Genomic DNA, 16,230 nt, shown 5'->3' with positions numbered 1-16,230 from the left:
CAGTATTTTACAAACAGCACTACAGCGAGCAACTCGAGCAGGAAGCGAAAATATGTATTGTACGGTAATCTGATTTCCATCAATTACAAAACCAAGTAGAATGGTGTTTGTTGGTGGTTTTGTATTCATTTTAAATGGGAAAAAAGTGGGGAAAAAACTTTAAAAGATCGGTTCCGGTCGTCACGCGCACAAACGAAGTCCATTGTGCCGTCTTCCTCCGCCCCCTGTACAACATAGCGCCTCCTCCGCTTGTGGTTGTACTGCGGCCATCGGTGAAAGTTTGGGAGCCCCTTAGTCGTCTACAACGTAAAATTTGTGTTTCAGATTAACTCTTCGAGAGACACAGCATGCGAAAGACCCACCAAGTAAAGCAATCCGCCGAATGATGACTTTCACTTCATAGCGTGGTAAGTAAATAGTCCCCCTTTTCACTTTCCTCTCGTCGTGATTTTTTATGGCACAAAATCAAGCCATCGCCGTCGACAAAATCCTCCAGCGTGGTCCTAAAAAGCTGCTATTTATCGTTTACATCTTCCAACAAGCCTAGTTGGTGGTGTTTTTTTTAAACAGCAAGTGTTTGTAACGTCCATTTTTGAAGCACAAACTTTATTAAAACGATAGGTTTCACGGTGGATGACGTCACAGGACAAGAGTTTGTTTTGAGTGAAGTAAACTGTAATAATGGTGGCTTATGATAATAATACCCTTACGGCGACGATAATGACACACTTGGACGTGTCGTTAGGTACGGAAATGTGAAACAGGTCCAGTTAGGATGCTATGCTGAACATTTTCACTGCTAATTCAGTGGCGTTTGTGTCAACACATGCTTAGAATACAGTAGAAGCACATCCTTGTTGACATGGCAACTAGCCCAGTCATTTTTAGCCCAGTTATTATCATTTTCAGCAGTAATAAAGCCCATAAAACATAGCTAGCAGCTTATATTGTGTTTTCCAGGTGGTACACTCCAGCCTTGTGTTCATCTTCAAGTGGTAAGTTTATGTTATTATTATTGTTATTATTTTATTTATTTATTTTTTATTAATGAGGATTCCTGCAGGTCTCTGAGGTCGCCGCCATGGCTCGCGGCTGCGTCTGCTGTGTCAAGTACATGCTCTTTCTCTTCAACCTGCTCTTTTGGGTAATATAACATGAAGCACGCTCACTGGGAATCAAATAATGTCACCGCAGGCAAGAAGCGACAGATGTGTGTGTGCGTCCTTGTGTGTTTCAGCTGGGCGGGTGCGGCCTGCTGGGTGTGGGTGTGTGGCTGTCGGTGTCCCAGGGCAGCTTCGCCACGCTGTCGCCCTCCTTCCCATCACTCTCTGCCGCCAACCTCATCGTCACCCTGGGCACCGTCGTCATGGTGACAGGCTTCCTGGGATGCCTGGGCGCCATCAAGGAGAACAAGTGCCTGCTGCTGAGCGTGAGTCTGCCACATTACCCAGCATGCATCGCTGCAGGCAGGACAAGGTTTGGTTATGAGTATACAGTACAATGATTCCCACAGGACTGCAATCTATTTGTGGCGCTGGGTATTGATCACATCATTGTCTGCGTTACATAATTGGCCAACTTTTATTGCTTTTTCGTTTTTTAATGAATTTTTGCACAAAAAACGTCAATACACTAAGTCCCCAACTAACGAACACAATTGGTTCCAGACGACCGTTCTTATGTCGAATTGTTCTTAAGTAGGGGAAAAGGTAATCTTACCAATGATGTAGGTACTACATGTACGTGTATACATATACAGTATATGTGTATGTATGTAAATATGAGTTTGGATGCAGTAGTAATATTAAACCAGGATAATTAATGAAAATGACAGTAATAAAAATGATATAATAATACATAATGATAAATGTTATTTACCTTTGGAGAGGAGTGGTCGAGCATACGTTGTTGTGGTGGAGGAGGAGTTATTGAAAAAAAGGACAAATCGTCGTCATCGTTAGACTCTTCTAAAAGAGGTAGTGTTCTGTGGGTGGTGTAGAATGAAGCAGGCCTATTAACTCTTCATCAACTTTAATCACACGCTCTGTCCTGGTTGTACCATACAGCTAATAATGTAGCTTTCTCCCTACCGCTGTTCTACCGCATTAGCAGTGTCACAGTGCCCTCTGCTGGTCAAGCATGTAACAGTATAAATATGGACTTCATAAGGCATAACACATGAAAATATAGACTAGTCGGCTTTGTTCGTATCTCCGAAAGTTTGCACGTCGGTTGTTCGCTAGTAGGGGACTGAATGTATTCCACTTTATCTTTTAAACAAAAGTTATTTTGAATTTCAGTTCTTCATCGTCCTGTTGATCATCCTCCTGGCCGAGCTCATCCTTCTCATCCTCTTCTTCGTCTACACCGACAAGGTAGCGAGTGCTTGTGTTTCGGAGTGTGCTTGAACGCACCCCAAACTTGACTGACTCCTCCACATGCACCCTCCTCGCAGGTGAGTGACAACGCCAGGCGGGACCTGAAGGATGGGCTGGTTCTGTACAACACGGACGACAATGCGGGGCTAAGGGACGCCTGGAACGCCATCCAGGGGGAGGTAGGAGTCAGTGAGGACAGGTGAGGTGTAAGAAAAGAGTAAAGTGGGGTAAAGTGCACGTGGTGGTGTGTTCACAGTGGCGCTGCTGTGGGGTGATGAGCTACAGCGACTGGCACTCGGCCCTGCAGGTCAACGTTGTTCCTGACAGCTGCTGCCAGATCATCCACTCGGGATGCGGACGCAACGCTTCCAACGCCTTCTGGACACGGGTTAGTGCACAGATAGTCCCGTGATCGACCCATCTGGGCCATGATTGGCATCAGACCGGCCCGCAAGGTCCGTTCAAAACTTGGAAGCGCCACCCATTGTTGCCGCAGATTGCTGAAAGCACCACAGCACTCCTGTCATATAGAGGATCTTTGACTAGCGCGTTGACAGCAGAGTGTTCCTCTGATGTAGAGGATCTTTGGCTAGCATTTTTGCAGTGGGTCCTCAAAAACAGCAGAACGTTCCCGTCTTCTAGAGGATCTTTGACTGTAGGTCCCAAACAACAGCAGCACACTTCCGTCACATAAAGGATGTTTGACTAGCATGTTTGCGGTAGGTCCTAAAAAAACAGCAGCACGCACCTACAATATAGAGGATCTTTGACTGTAGGTCTTAAAGAACCGCAGCACGCTGCTGACATATCAAGAATTTTTGATTAGCGTTTTTGCAGTAGGTCCGAAAAAACAGCAGAGCACTCCTGTCTTATAGAGGTTCTCTGACTGTACAGTAGGTCCAAAAAACAGCAACTTTATCCTGTCATATCGACGATCTTTGACTACCGTTTTTGAAGTAGTTCCTTAAAAAAACAGCAGAGGGTTCTTGTCTTATAGAGCAGGGGTCACCAAGGTTTTTCCTTGTGAGAGCTACTTTTACAAAATGAATGGCCAAGAGCTACTCATTTTTGTAACATTAATTTTCAGAGCTTATTTTAAACCCAAACAAAGCGAATATGCTTGTTTTACCAGAACATGAACAAAATGCTGGTGTCCACAACTCACATGTTGTATTTCACAATGCATTTCTTTCTACTGTTCTTTCATTATTAACTGGAAACCTGAATGAAAAGCAGGCTTGCGGGCACCTCATGTGGTCGTGGGGGCTACCTGGTGCCCGCGGGCACCACGTTGGTGACCCCTGTTATAGAGGATCTTTGACTGGAATTCCTAAAAAACAGCAACTTGCTCCTGTCATATATAGGATCTTTGACGAGCGTTTGAAGTAGCTCCTAAAACAACAGCAGAGAGTTCCTGTCTTATAGATGATCTTTGACTGGAGGTACTTAAAAAAACAGTAGCACGCTCCTGTCATCTAGAGGATCTTTGTCTTGCGTTTTTGTAATAGCTCCTAAAACAGCAATTGCACTTGTATATGTATATGTATATGTATATGTATGTATGTATGTGTATATATATATATATATATATATATATATATATATATATATATATATATATATATATATATATATATATATATATATATATGTGTGTATATGTATATGTGTGTATATATATATATATGTATGTATGTATGTACAGTCAAACTTGTCTATAGCGGCCACTAGAGGGAGTCTGCAAAAGTGGCCGCTATAGACAGGTGGCCTCTATAGACAGGTTGGCGTCCAGTTTGAATGTTGACCAGTAGAGGAAAAAAAAGGGAAAAAATAATAATAATAATGTTGACCAGTAGAGGGCACTACGGACTGCGGATCAAAGTTGTACAGCGCTACTAGGCTTGTTATTATCATGGTTTATAGTTCATGGTTTTAATCCTGAACATGCATGAGTCAAACAGTAGCACATCACATAGTACAATTCACAATTTTGCATGTCCAAAAAGGAGTAGGAAGAAGCAAAGCTTATTTAATCCTACACCTCATCAGTTTCACATCAGTTGCAATACATTTATTCACCTCTTGTTCTTCCAAGTGTACTTTGTAGGTCTACATGACAATGTAGTGCAATCATAGCCAAGGTTTTTACTCACTAAAAGGAAGCTAGAGGCTTAATAATAACTGATAGAATATATCCACGACCCACAGAACAAAGCTGTGCTAGTAATGTCTTACGCTTGTTTTTAACATTTTACTTTTCATACGGCAGAGTGTCATTACAGCTTTAGTTCATCAGGAAGTGACGGGAAGTGACGGTGGGCGTCCCGAGCAGGAGAGCTAGGCTCAGTGCTAGCTGTGAGTTTGGAGAGAGTTGGGAAGTGTGTTTATGTTGGCGTGGATGTAAAGTCCTGCAGTGTTCTCCGCTGTTAATAAAGCCATTAAAGTGCATCGGCGACGTGAGTCTCTCCTTCCCCACAACAAGCGGCATTACAGTATTGACCAGTGCACACCAGGAAATAAACGGTGTCATTTCTTACAGGCATTGCTGGGACAGCTACGTAGTGGGGCTTGTTTAACCTTTGCCTTGTGGGCAAGCAGGAAGGAGAGACGATGCTGAGAGATGTGTGTGTGTTCTGAGCTGCTGTCTGGTGGCCGCGTTCAATAAACAAAGTTGGCAGAAGCAACAGGAGAAGTTTCCTTCTTTGCTTCGGAGCTGAATAACACTGACAAGCTAACAGACTAGTAGCGAACGGAAAAGAAGACGGCTTTGTTTGTGTCGAATACAGAAGATGAGGACTTTGATGAATTTGTGGATGAGATTGATGAAAAATAACGTCAGTACATTCTAAAATACTTCAATTAAGTACAACCCAACTCAGTTTTGCTCCCGCTGCCGCATGCATGCTAGCGTATGTTTTTTTTTTTTTCGTATGTTTATTTTTTATTTTTATTATTTATTTTTTTATTCGAAGACGGCTTTTTTATGTGGAACAACTGACAGTTTGTGTGGATCTTGTGAATGATTGTGACTGAGCTAGGACTCAGTAATTAAAGTCTACACACGACGGCTTCATTGATTGAAAAACAAAACTTTTTCGTGCATGAAGCTTCTACTTGAGTTGGTAATTTGGCCGCTATATGCGGTCAGATATTGACCAAGGGAGACAAAATGGGTGGCCGCTGGCCGCGTTAGACAGGTGACTGCTATACACAGGGTCTATAACATGTACATTTGCCTTCCATTTCCCATAGCAACCCTCCCAAGTTCACTCTTCTTAAATGTAATGCACATAACTTGGTGTTGACTTTATGCTGTTATCTCTGCATAGATTTGACTTTTGTTAGAAAAGTAACTTATATTTGAGAGAGTATCATAAAGTAAATAAAAAAAGTGACAAATCTAGATCTTGAGTTAAAGCTCTGAAAATATGGCAAAGAAAAATGGACCTTCAGTCCTTACCATGCCATTGTGGTATCACTAAAAAGACTACAAATCCCATCAGCCGTTCTTAAGACTGTAATGACATCAACTTTGACCTATCAACTCCAGAATATAAGCTAATCATTGCAGCACCGTGGCAACATGAGCCAGGATTCAGTGAAATGCACTGAGTGAGTGGTTCTTGAATTATCGTGCTAAAGACAAAATTACAAGGCCATCTTTGACCTCCCATGAGGGACACACTGATCGCTTCCGGGTTATCAAGAAACACGCTAGAATTTATTTGTTTCAGATAAATGTCAACGACATATAATACGACGGATAAAAGTAAGTAAAATCCGACTAGTAATGATTAATAATTTTGCCGGCTTTGCGTGTTTTTTGCACCGCTTCGTGCACAGGAGACGAACAGCGAAAAAAAAACGGCTGTCAAAACGAGTTACACTGCTCGATAAACACAAAATTTGTAACTCACCCGACGAAAAAAATCCTTTCTTCTAGAAGATCTCTGACTGTAGGTCCTAAAAAAAAACAGCAGTACGCTCCTGTCATATAGAGGATCTTTGACAAGTGTTTTTGCATCCATCCATCCATTTTCTAGACCGCTTCTCCTCATTAGAGTCGCGGGGGCATGCTGGAGCCTATCCCAGCTGACTTCGGGCGACAGGCAGGGTACATCCTGGACTGGTTGCCAGCCAATGGCAGGGCACATATAGACAAACAACCATTCACACTCACATTCATACCTATGGACAATTTAGAGTCAACAATTAACCTCAACCTGCATGTTTTTGGAATGTGGGAGGAAGCCGGAGTACCCGGAGAAAACCCACACACACACACGGGGAGAACATGCAAACTCCACACAGAAATGCCCAGGGAGAATCGAACCCAGGTCTTCCCGATCTCCAGACTGTTCCTGTGTTGGCCAACGTGCTAACCACTAGACCACCGTGCGGCCCGGCGTTTTTTGCTCCTAAATACTTTTTTTTTTTGTTGTTTTTTTAACAGCAGTGTTCCTGCCATGTAGAGGCTCTTTGACTTGCGTTTTTGAAATAGGCCCTAAAAAAACATCACAGGGTTCCTGTGTTTTAGAGGATCTTTGACTGTAGGTCCTAAAAAAAACCGCAGCACACTCCTGTCATATAAAGGATCTTTGACTAGCGTTTTTGAAATAGGCCCTAAAAAAACAGTACAAGGGTCCTGTCATATAGAGGCTCTTTGACTGTACATCTTAAAAAAAACACAGCACACTCCTGTAATATACAGGATCTTTGACTAGCGCTTTTGATGTAGGTCCTTTAAAAAAAAGAGCATCGCGCTCCTGCTACATAGATGATCTTTGACTGTATGTCCTTAAACAAAACAGTAGAGCGCTCCTGTCAAATAGAGCAGTGGTCCCCAACCTTTTTTGACCCACGGACCGGCTTGTGTTCCCACAAATCTCCCGCGGACCATTGGGTTCGTACATTATAGCAATCTTATGTATCCTATTTATGAATGGTTTTATGAAATGAATGCCACCATCCACCAGTTCAAGCCTGGAGTTTTTCCAGAGAGATTATTACATGGCTGTTTGACGTGTGTGGTAAAAGGCAGTGTGCTAGCATGAATTAACTTGAGACAAATGTGCACATTAGCACACAATAAGTCATTAAAACTTACTTTTATGCATTCCTACATAGTATCAGCATTTGACACCAAATATGAGGTGAAAGAAAAATGCTAAAAATACAGCAGCAGTAGAGAGAAAGTTAGTACACGCACAACGGACATGCGTCAAGTGAGACGAATGTAACAGAGAGAATCCGGTCAAAATAAAACATCATGGAAATTATTTTTTCTTTCTGTGTGGCTCAGGGGTTGGGGTTCACTGGTATAGAGGATCTTTGACAAGTGTTTTTGGTGTAGGTCCTAAAATGTTATTGTATTCCTGTCATGTGGTGCAAATGTGAAGAAATGGCAGAGCTTTTCCTGGATTTTATACACAAAGAATGAATTGAATAGTCGTGTGTGTGCGTGTGTGGTAAAGATGTCAAAGTGAGTGACTGTTGTTGTTGCTGTTGTTTGTCAGGGCTGCTACGAGAAGGTGGAGGAGTGGCTGGATGACAACAAGCACCTGCTGGGAACCATCGCCATGTGTGTGCTGGTCATTCAGGTGAGCAACACCTCACAATGAAGCGTCGGCGCCATGATGCCGTGTAACCGCCGGTGTCTCGATCAGCTCCTGGGGATGGCGTTCTCCATGACGCTCTACCAGCAGATCCACCAGGCGGCCAAGAAGTACGAAGCCTGACCAACTTCCTGCCCTGGTTTCAAACACTTACAAGCTGGTACATTCAACATATACACATAGCCATGTTTAAAAATACCTTACTTACTGGATGTTTTCTTTGCAGTAATACTACATAATACATTTATTCTTCTAGCTGGTAGATGTTTGTTTTATACAAAATATGTCTTGGAGTCCTGATATGTTCAATTAAAGCACGTCCTGTCCCTTTAAGGATAAGATGGGTAAACACAGGACATTGTTTCCATTCTTCACAAGTCCAGCGTCTTTTGGTTGTCGTAGACGACGTTACCCTTGACCACAACATAGCGGATGAGCTCCTGATGTCCGCCCAGCTGGTAGATGAGATGCTCCCACCTGGAGCAAAAAAGTATCCTGTCAACAACAGCTTCTTCCAGGTCGAGAGTAATCGGCGTGTTTGTACCGCGGGGCGTTGAGGACCAGCAGGTCTCCGTTTTTTCCCGCCTCTAGGGAGCCGTGCGAGCGCGAGCGGCCGAGGGCGTAGGCGGCATTGATGGTGGCCGCCGCCAAGGCCTCCGACATGGACATCCTCATGTTGACGCAAGCCAGGTGCATGACGATGGGCTGGAAGACAGTCAGACGGATGGAAGGCTTAGCGCGGGAACGCGTGGAATTGTGCGTGACTCCCTCACCATGGAGCAACAGTAGGCGTTAGGGTTGAAGTCGCTACCCAGGGCGACGACGACGCCGGCCTCCAGCATGGCTCGTGCTCGGGGTTGGGGCAGCCTGGACACGCACGCAAACATGTCAGAAGGAACATTGCGTCATGGATGTTGCCGCTATGCTACGCTACAGCCAGCAGAGGGCGCAAGTAGTACAGTGTCCCGCCTAGAAGGAAGTTGAATGTTGAATTCAAGCTGCGCGCAGACCCCCACGTAACATATTAGAGCTTCATTTTCCAAACATGACAACTTACAATTTACAAACATCTGATAATATCATGACTTTAATATTTCAACTTTGTGCTACTAAAATGACATTATTTCTCCTCCTAATATTACAATATTACAGGTTTATTCTAGTAAAATAGACTTCTTTTTCCTCATGAGAATACACCTTTTTTCTCTTAAAATTGTGATTTTATTCTCATAAAATTACAGCTGTTTTTTCCATTTCTACCATGGTTTTTTTCATTTTCCAACTATTTCAACTTTCTTCCCGTAAATTTTCTTTTTTTATTAATTAAAAAAAAAAACTTTATTCCAATCATACATTTTTTCCCCATCCTTATTTTCCAAAAATGACGATTTTGTTTTTTTCTCATAATATTTCTACTTTTAAAAATTTTTTCTTGACTATTTGAACTCTATGCTACTAAAATACTTAGACATTATTTTTCAACGTATATATTACAATACTTTCATTTATTCCTGTAATATTATAACTATATATACTATTATAATATAACTTTTTTTCCCCATCTTTTTCCAAAAATTACAACTTTATTTTATTTTTTCATAATATGTAGACTTATATTTTTTTCTTTAATACTTTAACACTGTGCTACTAAAATGACATTACACTAAGTCCCCTACTAACGAACATCCGACGTGCGAACACTCGTAGATACGAACACAAGCCGACTGGTCTATTTTTTCATGTGTTTTGCCTTATAAGCCCATAATTATTTATATTTAAGTCCATATTTCACATACTTGACCAGTAGAGGGCACTGTGACACTGCTAATAGGACCAACAGGCGATTAAGACCAGTGGGAGGAAAGTGAAGAAAAGCTAAATTTTAGCTGTACATGCAACCCGGCACAGCTTGTGATTAAAGTTTATGAAGAGTTAATAGGCCTGCTTAATTCTACACCACCCACAGAACACTACCTCTTTTAGAAGAGTCTAACCACCACCACCATTTGTCCTTTTTTTCAATATCTCCTCCACCAATGACGTATGCTCGACCACTCCTCTTCAAAGGTAAATAACATTTATCATTACGTATTATTATATCACTTTTATTATTGTTTTTTTCATTAATTATCCTGGTTTAATATTACTACTGCATCCAAACTCATATTTACATACATACACATATACTGTATATGTATACACGTACATGTAGTACCTATATCATTGCTAATACTACCTTTTACCCTACTTAAGAACAATTCCACTGAAGAACGGTCGTCTGGAACCAATTGTGTTCGTTAGTTGGGGACTTAGTGTATTTTCCCTCTTAATATTACAAGTTTATTCTTGTAAAATTGCAACTCTTTTTCTCCTAATATTTAGACTGTATTCTGGTAAGTTTAACGCTGTTTTTTTTATCTCTGCCGCACCCCCCCCCCCAAATATTTCAACTTTCTTTTAAATTTTAGTCTCATAATTATGACGTTATTCCTGGAATATTTGGACTTTATTCTTATAAAATAACTTTTTACAAAACCAAACTTTGCAAAAATGACAACTTGATTTGTTTTATATTATTTTGTGTATATACAGTCAAACCTGTCTATAGCGGCCACTAAAGGGAAACGGCAAAAGTGGCCGCTATAGACAGGTTGGCGGCAATTTGTGCGCACATATTAACATGTCTGTGATTAGAAGCTTGTTGTGTTTGCAGATACATATAATTATACTGTTACATGTTGACCAGTAGAGGGCACTGTGGGACTGCGGATAAAAGTTGTAAAGAACTACTAGGTTAATAAACCGCTGTTAATAAAGCCATTAAAGTGCATGGTGACGTGAGTTTCTCCTTCCCCACAACAAGTGGCATTACAGTATTGACCAGTGCACATTGTCTCACACCAGGAAGTAAATGGTGTCACTGTCTGCAACAAGCTCCAAAGAAGACGGCTTTTTTATGTGGAACAACTGACAGTTTGTGTGGATCTTGTGAATGATTGTAACTGAGCTAGGACTCAGTAATTAAAGTCTACACACGACGGCTTCATTGCTTAAAAAACAAAACTTTTTTGTGCATGAAGCTTCTACTTGAGTCGGCATTTTGGCCGCTATATGCGGTCAGATATTGACCAAGGGAGACAAAATGGGTGGACGCTGGCTGCGTTAGACAGGTGACTGCTATACACAGGGTCTATAACATGTACATTTGCTGTGGGGGATTTTTCAGTGGCTGCTATAGGCAGGTGGCCCTTCTGTAAAGGTGGCCTATAAAGGTCACCTGTCTAACGTGGCCAGCAGCCACCCATTTTGTCTCCCTTGGTCAATATCTGACTGCATATAGCGGCCAAATTACCAACTCAAGTAGAAGCTTCATGCATGAAAAAGTTTTGTTTTTCAATCAATGAAGCCGTTGTGTGTAGACTTTAATTACTGAGTCCTAGCTCAGTCACAATCATTCACAAGATCCACGCAAACTGTCAGTTGTTCCACATAAAAAAGCCGTCTTCGAATAAAAAAATAAATAATAAAAATAAAAAATAAACATACGAATAAAAAAAAACATATGCTAGCATGCATGCGGCAGCGGGAGCAAAACTGAGTTGGGTTGTACTTAATTGAAGTATTTTAGAATGTACTCACGTTATTTTTCATCAATCTCATCCACAAATCCATCAAAGTCCTCATCTTCTGTATTCGACACAAACAAAGCCGTCTTCTTTTCTGTTCGCTACTAGTCTGTTAACTTGTCAGTGTTATTCAGCTCCGAAGCAAAGAAGGAAACTTCTCCTGTTGCTTCTGCCAACTTTATTTATTGAACGCGGCCACCAGACAGCAGCTCAGAACACACACACATCTCTCAGCATCGTCTCTCCTTCCTGCTTGCCCACAAGGCAAAGGTTAAACAAGCCCCACTACATAGCTGTCCAGCCAATGCCTGTAAGAAATGACACCGTTTATTTCCTGGTGTGCACTGGTCAATACTGTAATGCCGCTTGTTGTGGGGAAGGAGAGACTCACGTCGCCGATGCACTTTAATGGCTTTATTAACAGCGGAGAACACTGCAGGACTTTACATCCACGCCAACATAAACACACTTCCCAACTCTCTCCAAACTCACAGCTAGCACTGAGCCTAGCTCTCCTGCTCGGGACGCCCACCGTCACTTCCCGTCACTTCCTGATGAACTAAAGCTGTAATGACACTCTGCCGTATGAAAAGTAAAATATTAAAAACAAGCGTAAGACATTACTAGCACAGCTTTGTTCTGTGGGTTGTGGATATATTCTATCAGTTATTATTAAGCCTCTAGCTTCCTTTTAGTAAGTAAAAACCTTGGCTATGATTGCACTACATTGTCATGTAGACCTACAAAGTACACTTGGAAGAACAAGAGGTGAATAAATGTATTGCAACTGATGTGAAACTGATGAGGGGTAGGATTAAATAAGCTTTGCTTCTTCCTACTCCTTTTTGGACATGCAAAATTGTGAATTGTACTATGTGATGTGCTACTGTTTGACTCATGCATGTTCAGGATTAAAACCATGAACCATAAACCATGATAATAACAAGCCTAGTAGCGCTGTACAACTTTGATCCGCAGTCCGCAGTGCCCTCTACTGGTCAACATTATTATTATTATTTTTCCCTTTTTTTCTCTACTGGTCAACATTCAAACTGGATGCCAACCTGTCTATAGAGGCCACCTGTCTATAGCAGCCACTTTTGCAGACTCCCTCTAGTGGCCGCTATAGACAAGTTTGACTGTATGTGTATATATATATATCTATAGTTTTATATATTTTCTTGTAAAATTCTCCCACTCTTTGGGCACACCTGGCGTGGGCTAAAGTGCTTCGTAGTTTGTCGTCGTCCATCAGTCTAGTGTCCGTGATTTTGATTTGGGCTGATTTGGTGAAAGTTCCTGGGAGGAGTTCATCAAAATATGAGTGCTGATTTTGGCCCAACATGGCTGACTTTCTGTTTGTCAACTTTGGAGTTTTTCATCGTGCCTGATGTGCTTGCGAGCTTTGGTGTGGTTTCAAGTGCGTTAAGCGTCCAAAACTGTGGGGAAATGCAAGTAATAAAAATAATAAAGCTAGCAGTTGCCGCCGCTATCGCTACGTGAAAGCACCGAGACGAGGTTTCACTCTGAGCCTCAGCGTGTGTCTTACCGTAGGATGTAAGCCGTGGTCGGCAGCAGGACCGCCGCCGTCTCCGCCTTGGCCATGGCGGCGATGCCCTCATCCGTCACCTCCTCCAGGTGGCTGATGGCCAACGCACCAAGCTCCGCCCCCAGCTGCCAACACGGAGACACAGCTGCCAACACGCTGCCACCGTTTTTACAGAGAGAGGAAGTTGGAGAGGCTACCTGAGCGGAGTTCATGGGATGGAGCTCGTCCCCGTGGAAGTTGATGTTGAGGCCCATGTCCTTGCCGGCCTGCAGGATGGAGCGGGCGGAGCTAAGGTCGAAGACGCCTTTCTCGCAGAAAACGTCGATGTTGTCGACACGCAGCGTCCCGGCTGACATTCGCTCTTTCAGCTTTGGGAGCTGAACCTTCAGGATGTCCTCAGTGGCTTCTTCAACGCTCTTCCCCCTGAGGAGCACACTCAAGGTGAAGGTGAAGGTCAAGCATCATCACTATCATCATCGGCGAGGGGGCGACACCCACTTGGGCACGGCGTGAGCGCCGCAGTAGGTGGAGGAGATGTTGATTGGCACCGTCCGCCGTGCTTCCTCCATCACCTCCAGCATCTTCAGCTCCGTGTGCAGCTCCAGGCCGTAGCCGCTCTTCACCTCCACCAGGGTGGTGCCGGCACGCCGCATCCGCTCCAGACGCCCGCTCAGCGAGGCCAGCAGGTCGGCCGCCGCCGCCACTCGCGTGTGCTCCACCGTGAAGTGGATCCCTCCCCCCGCCTGGTGCACGTCCATGTAGGTGGCGCCCGCCAGCTGCAAGAGGTAAGACCAGTGGTGTCCAAAGTGCAGGCCGGGTGCCATTTGGGGCCCACGGCAAATTCTAAACATATAATTTAACAAAAAACTTGAAAAAAACAGCAAAAATGTAAAAATAAGCAGTAATTTTACTTCAATAAAGTCTTAAGAGAAAAAAGCTGTCATGTTACAAGAATACAGTATTGTCACAATATTATGAGAAAAAATAACGCAATTTTTGAAATATTTCAGAAAAAATACATTATATTTTTGAAGTAACATTTTGAGAAACAATGTCATTTTTGGAGAATTAGGTTAAATAAAAAGTAACGTTACGAGAATAAAGTCAAAATATGATGGGATTAATTCTGAGAAAAAAAATTACAAGAAGGAAGTTGAAATAGTTGGAAAATTTAAGAAAACGTTTTTTTGGGGTTTTTTTTAAGTAAAAATATTACAAGAAACAAATCACAATTTTACTAGAATTACCTTGTAATATTATGAGGAAAAATAATGTCATTTTTAATGTCGGATTACCCGATCCGATCTTCGGAATCGGCTGCCGATCCTCTGTATTTGTGATGATCGGATAATATCGGCTTCCGCCATGAGGTCGGGCCGATCCGGTTGCCGTATCACTCTGAGCCACACTCCAACATGGGAGGTGCAGTAATGCAGCCTCAACGCCTCAACGCTGGTTGCCACTCGCAAGAAGAACAAAACACAACACCACCATGCAGACAAGTCCGCAGTGTACCGTGTGAAGTTAGTGTCACGTTGGACGTTGGATGTTCGGCTCCGTAGCTACAGCGGTGGTTCCCTCTCACGGTGCCCGGACTGCTGCGTCATGGTGTAGGGAGCTCGCACGGAAAGTGCCGCTCTGGTTGCTTATAATGGGGACCTTACAAACACTGCTAAACATGTCGAAACGGCGGCAAAAAACCTTGGAAACTCCTCTGTTACGGAGCGTGAATGGAAGCTAGCGGGGTTCGCTTAGTTTAGCGCGTGCCATTTTACAATGCCCACTGACTACGTGCACGTTCTGAGTGGAAAAAAGACGAGGCACGTTTATCTTGCACCCGGCGCGCGTCAACCGTCAATTACCATTCTCAACACACACACAACACATTCCGGCCTTCAAAGTAAGAGCGCTTTTTGTCTAATCGTTTAAACAAAATAAGGGTGTCATTAAAATATCTTACATTCTTAACACGATTGGCATTACATCTGTGACTCCATCTTACTTAATCACAAGCACGGGCATTAGAGTTTGTTGAAGATTTAGTAGCAATATGTGCTGATGCTGACATCCCATTAGAAAAGTTAGCTAAGCTACATCCATTTCTCAATGACTGGACAAAATGGGCCAATGATGTATTGCATTAATAAATGGAAGGATTGTTTCATTTTATCCACTAACCCAAATAGCACACACTCTATGCTGGTAAAATAAGTGGAAAAGGTAAAAAACTGAATTCTAAAAAATTAAAACGAAATTTGGGGAAAAATCAAACAGATTTCATGGGGCCCTGAGAGATTTTTATGAAAAAAAGTCATATATTGTAAATCACACCACAAATTGATCTCTAACCATGTCAAACTATGAGCCCTACCCTAAAAGTATTTTGCACACCCATTTTTTCCCCATTGTATCTTGTATTGGATCTTTTATTGGATGAGGGAGCTGACTCACAGAGGTTTGTTACAAAAGCAAACAATATTGTTGGTCATGCTGTGGAATAAAAAAAGTCATTTCAAGAATATTTTGGTTGCATTATGTTTAATGCTTTGCAGAGCTATTTTCATAACCATATTCAATTCCACAAATTCATGTTTGCAGCAAAAGCTTCTAATTATTAAAAAATAAATAAATAAATCGGATCGCCTCAGAAGCCAAAAAATGTGCATCGGGACATCCCTACTTCTAATATTAAAGAAAAAATGTAATTTTTAAAGTCATAATATTGAGAAACACATCGACAAAAAGTTGTAATTCTGGAAAAATTACATTGCGTAAAAAGTTAAGAATTAAAGTCATAATAATATGGGAATAAAGTCATAATATCACGAGAAGAACATTACAAGACGAAATTTAAATTGTTGGGGAAAAAAAACCAAAAGAAAAAAACGCTGAAAATGGAAAAAACAGCTATAATTTTACGAGAATAAAATCAAAATATAACGAAAATAAATTTATTCTTTGAGATAAAAAGTGCCAATTTTACAAGAATAAACTTGTAATATTATGAGGAAAAATAATGTCATTTTAGTAGCATAAAGTTGAAATATTACAATAATTTACGT

At 42.0% G+C, this 16,230-nt stretch overlaps 2 protein-coding genes across 3 annotated transcripts in view; one reads left to right on the top strand and one right to left on the bottom strand.

The window, feature by feature from the left end:
• Positions 1–58: 58 nt before the first annotated feature.
• On the top strand, positions 59–8,346 carry LOC129174042 (tetraspanin-9). Its single transcript, XM_054765604.1, has 9 exons — positions 59–407; positions 961–995; positions 1,064–1,144; positions 1,238–1,429; positions 2,301–2,375; positions 2,456–2,557; positions 2,635–2,766; positions 7,895–7,978; positions 8,045–8,346. The coding sequence occupies exons 3-9, from the start codon at positions 1,082–1,084 to the stop codon at positions 8,114–8,116; spliced, it is 720 nt and encodes a 239-aa protein (XP_054621579.1). The 5' UTR covers positions 59–407; positions 961–995; positions 1,064–1,081; the 3' UTR covers positions 8,117–8,346.
• Positions 7,462–16,230, bottom strand: part of amdhd1 (amidohydrolase domain containing 1) — a 10,203-nt gene continuing 1,434 nt past the window's right edge. Inside the window, exons 1-7 of one of the 2 annotated variants that reach the window (XM_054765592.1) lie at positions 14,464–16,060; positions 13,667–13,944; positions 13,366–13,591; positions 13,169–13,293; positions 8,767–8,860; positions 8,538–8,698; positions 7,462–8,470 (exon numbers count right to left, since the gene is read on the bottom strand). In XM_054765592.1, coding sequence (XP_054621567.1) covers positions 8,365–8,470; positions 8,538–8,698; positions 8,767–8,860; positions 13,169–13,293; positions 13,366–13,591; positions 13,667–13,944; positions 14,464–14,535 — 1,062 coding nt within the window. In that variant the 5' untranslated portion in view covers positions 14,536–16,060 and the 3' untranslated portion in view covers positions 7,462–8,364. Of the gene's footprint in view, positions 8,471–8,537; positions 8,699–8,766; positions 8,861–13,168; positions 13,294–13,365; positions 13,592–13,666; positions 13,945–14,463; positions 16,061–16,230 lie in introns of those variants that run through there. The other variant, XM_054765581.1, reaches the window with a different exon arrangement.

Source organism: Dunckerocampus dactyliophorus, chromosome 2, assembly GCF_027744805.1.
Source record: "Dunckerocampus dactyliophorus isolate RoL2022-P2 chromosome 2, RoL_Ddac_1.1, whole genome shotgun sequence".
NCBI lineage: Eukaryota > Metazoa > Chordata > Actinopteri > Syngnathiformes > Syngnathidae > Dunckerocampus > Dunckerocampus dactyliophorus.
This window is presented reverse-complemented; position numbering and strand designations above follow the sequence as displayed.